At 41.5% G+C, this 3,887-nt stretch overlaps 1 protein-coding gene across 1 annotated transcript in view; it reads right to left on the bottom strand.

Moving 5' to 3' along the window:
• PDZRN3 (PDZ domain containing ring finger 3) overlaps positions 1-3,887 on the bottom strand; it is a 30,688-nt gene that overhangs the window by 11,792 nt on the left and 15,009 nt on the right. Inside the window, exons 2-3 of the mRNA XM_009072246.1 lie at positions 3,867-3,887; positions 1,671-1,758 (exon numbers count right to left, since the gene is read on the bottom strand). The exon at positions 3,867-3,887 is cut by the window's right edge and continues 281 nt beyond it. Of these exons, the coding sequence (XP_009070494.1) occupies positions 1,671-1,758; positions 3,867-3,887 (109 nt within the window). The remainder of the gene's footprint in view (positions 1-1,670; positions 1,759-3,866) is intronic.

Below are 3,887 nucleotides of genomic sequence, written 5' to 3' on the forward strand. Positions count from 1 at the left end.
AATGAAACAGTTGTGGTCTTTTAAAACATATCTATCAAAAGGCAAACAAAAAAGCAACCAGCCAGTTGAGTCCCTGTTAGCACTTTGACCTGACCATTGATCATAGTCTTTACAATTTGAACAGGAATCTTTAGTGGTTTTTAAGAAATACTATTAGGCTACAGAGACTTTTCTAATGTTCATCTCCCTGCGTTACTGAGCTGATCACCTTTGGCCATCAAGTACTATATCAATGTCACAATTATTAATGTTGTGGTTTAAGGCATATTAAGGTTTGGCTACTGCAGTGTGTGTGTGTTTAAACTGTTTTCAGCTCAGCTGGTTGACCCTCTAATGGAAGCAATATCATTTAACCACAATATTAGATTTCCTAAAAGATACATTTGGGAAAGGCACTAGGAGGAAATACTGATTTGTTCTGCGTTTTCCTTTAAGGCTGAAATCTAGATTGTATTTGGGTGTATATAAGAGGGGGGAAAAAAAAGGCACTTGTTTGAAAAGTAAAGGCCTTGAAGTCTGCTAAGCAGCATTTGTTTTACTGGCACTTTGATTTCATCCTGCCTTTGATTTATGTCTGTATACAGAGATGAATTGCTACCAGATCTGCAGAATCTGAAAACAGCTTGCAAACTTTTTATGGGGTTTTAGTCCTTGATCCTGCAAACACTTTTATAGAAGGGAACAACTTCGTGCTCATACAGTGACTGAACTCTGCTCCCACTGAAGCTGTTGATAAATCTACCTCTGATTTAACCAGAGCTACAGGCAGGTCAGCATCACTTGCTTTGACAAGGAAGTGTTAGCAGGACCAGGATCTGAGCAGTGCAAGCTAAGAGTCAACTATTCAGTACTGCTAATCTTGGCTGGATCAGCTGGGGCAGGCATTGCTGGCAGTATCTAGAAGTATTGCAATACTTCACTGCTATTGATTAAAAATGATTAAAAACACTTCACAGGGTCAGTGCTACTTAAGTATCTTGGAGAACTAAGGCCCAGAATTTATGGGCTGCACTCTGAATGATTTGGAGCAGGTTATGAAAATTAAGAATGAGCAAACTGAAGATGAACTTCTGGTGGGATATACAAATATTAAAACCAAAAGTGATTTTTGAAGGCTTGGCAGGAAAATGGACTTGCATACCTTTGTGACTGCTTCAACTTTTATTATCTGTAATTTCATGTGTATACATTTGTCACTTTTAAGTAATGAAAAAGGGAGGAACAGTTTAGTATAGTGGCAAAGCTATCCTGGTCTTGTCTTGTAAACTTAACATACTTCTAAATTGTATGATCAAGAACATCTGTTTCTCAGCTGGGGAATATTTGGGGGAAACTCACACATTTTTACTGTGGTTATGTGGAACAGGTTCTGCCACTCAGCAGAGTCTTTCAGGTTTTCAGAATGCCTCAATCAGCACAGCTATACAGGATTTAATTAGTGGAATCAATGACTTCATTATTTATGGTAATTTGTTAGCTGAGGATCATCAGTCTGTGGCACAGAGCTGAGTGCACTGTGAAAGGTATCAGGAAGGTTTGCAGCTGCAGAGTGACTTGTGAGCAACAAATACCTGTTCTGAGATGTCTTTTCACTTTACATACAGCACAAGGACTGTGACATGCACATGTTAAACCATCAGCAAACGAAATAGTTACTACACACTAAGTACCTCTAACTCCAACTCATCCCGGTCCATTTCTTGGTGAATTCCTCCCATGTAGTCATTTGGATCATAGTATTCATGCACTGATGGATGGCTGGAAAGAAAAAAAAGGTGTGTTTTAGGACAGAACTCAGTACTCTAGTGAGCATCTAATGCATTCCAAGCCTGTAGTGAGTCATTGTGAATGTGATGGACTAAGCACCAAACTGAGGAGTTGCACATAGTGAATTCTCTGTGCTCTACCACTTATATCAATAAGAGTTTCAACCAAAAATTACATGTATTGGAAGAGGACAGCCTGCTGTTTTTTACAGCTTGAGCTGTCCCACACTTTCACTGTCCATACTTGAATTTGTAAGCAGTGTGATGCTCTTGTAATCACTGTTTTTTATGCTGGATTTTTTTTTCCTGCAGTGAAAGTAAACTCCCTTTAATTCTCTGTTAACTAGATACACGTCTGAGGCTATTTATGTAGCAGTATCTGCTAATTGGCTAAGAAACCCAAGTTGTTAGAGGCAAGCTAGATTAATCTGAATGGGATTTGGAGAAGTTAGAGGAAGCATTAGGGAAAAATGACTCTGTTTGCTTGCACATGCTGGGTGACAGCACTGGAACAGCTCACTGCTTCCCTCACATGTCAGGAGAGCTGTGTGGGGAGCACCAACATCACCAGTCACTGGTGATGTCAGTAGGTAGGAGCTATTTCTAGCAATTAAGGAGCAATATAAAGTTGATAGAACTGAGCTGCAATAATGTAGGAATGTTGCAAACTAAATCATAGAATCCCAGACTGGTTTGGGTCGGAAGAACCTTAAAGATCAGCTCATTCCACTCTGCCATGGGCAGGGACACCTCCCACCAGCCCAGGTTGCTCCAAGCCCCATCCAACCTGGCCTGGAACACTCCCAGGGATGGAGCAGCCACAGCTTCTCTGGGCAACCTGTACCAGAGCCTCAGCACCTCACAGGGAGGAACTTCTTCCTAAATTATTCATCAAGAAATTAATCTTTGCCATTTTCCTAATGTAAATGGTTTTGCAGTTGGCAAGTTGGAGGTGCTGACAGCTCCCCTTGCAGACGTGGTTGGGGGTGTGGAGTGTCAGGGCTCTAGGAATAATCATGTCCTCTCCACAGTGCTCTAAGCTCTGCTGCTTGTTGACTGCAAGCAAGCTCAAAGCTACAGCCTTGTGTCAAATGCTCCCACTAAACTGTGGAATTCAAGGCTCTGCTTGAATTTTCAACGGGCTGGGAAGAGGTGACCGTGCTGGAATATCCACTGGAACCATCACAGAGAGTCCTGAAAGGAACAGACTTTGCACATCTCAGTCCCTGGCTCAGGGTGTGAAAGTTAACATGCCATGAAAGTCACTCAGGAGCAGTACAGGATCAGTGCCTATTTGTAGGGAGACCCTATTTCCTAGGAACACTGACCAGGATGTCTGGAGAGGTGCACTGGGGTGTGTTTGTGTGTGTGCTGATCGATGTTCTCCTTCCAGTGTGGTGGTACATGCTAGTTCTGCTCTCACCACATGCAGGATCATCTCAAAACCAGGTACTGCTGTGCATTGACCAGATCAGCCTCTCACACACAGCAACTCAGAATCCTTTCTGCTCCTTGTTCCCTGTGGAGATGCATGGCAGGATGACAGGCAATTTGCAGAGGTTCCTTGGGGAGCTGTTTTCCTCTCGAACAGCATGTGAGGGTGGAGGGTGTGTGAGCCAGGAGATAATTGTCATTTGTATTTGTAAGTACAAAAGCATCAAATTACCATTAACAATAATTAAAATTTGATTCTAAAACATCCATGACAACACTGGTAAGTAATTTTAGCCCTAGAAAATAACTTATTCGAGTAACAGCGCTGCAGGGTTATAATAAAGTAATTAATACACTGGAACAGAATGCAGCAGCTTTTAGCATTACACAATTTATGGCAGCCATAAAAAATAAAGTTAAAACATAAGCAACCCAAAGAGGCAGTGAGAAGAATTACAAAATGCAATAACTTTATCCATCAAATGCCAGCAAAAAAAAAAAAAAAAAAAAAAAGAGCTTTATGAGGCCACGTTTGTGACTCAGTGGCATTACTCATGTGAGTAATGGTTTGCTATGAGTTATGGCTCAATGGCACATGAATCCTGGTTACTTCTGGGAGTACATGTTCACCAGCAAGTAAAGGTGAGCTGGGGAACTACTTCTAACATTAAGGAACACAAGGATTTT

The sequence above is a fragment of the Acanthisitta chloris genome, unplaced genomic scaffold (genome assembly GCF_000695815.1).
Source record: "Acanthisitta chloris isolate BGI_N310 unplaced genomic scaffold, ASM69581v1 scaffold12633, whole genome shotgun sequence".
NCBI lineage: Eukaryota > Metazoa > Chordata > Aves > Passeriformes > Acanthisittidae > Acanthisitta > Acanthisitta chloris.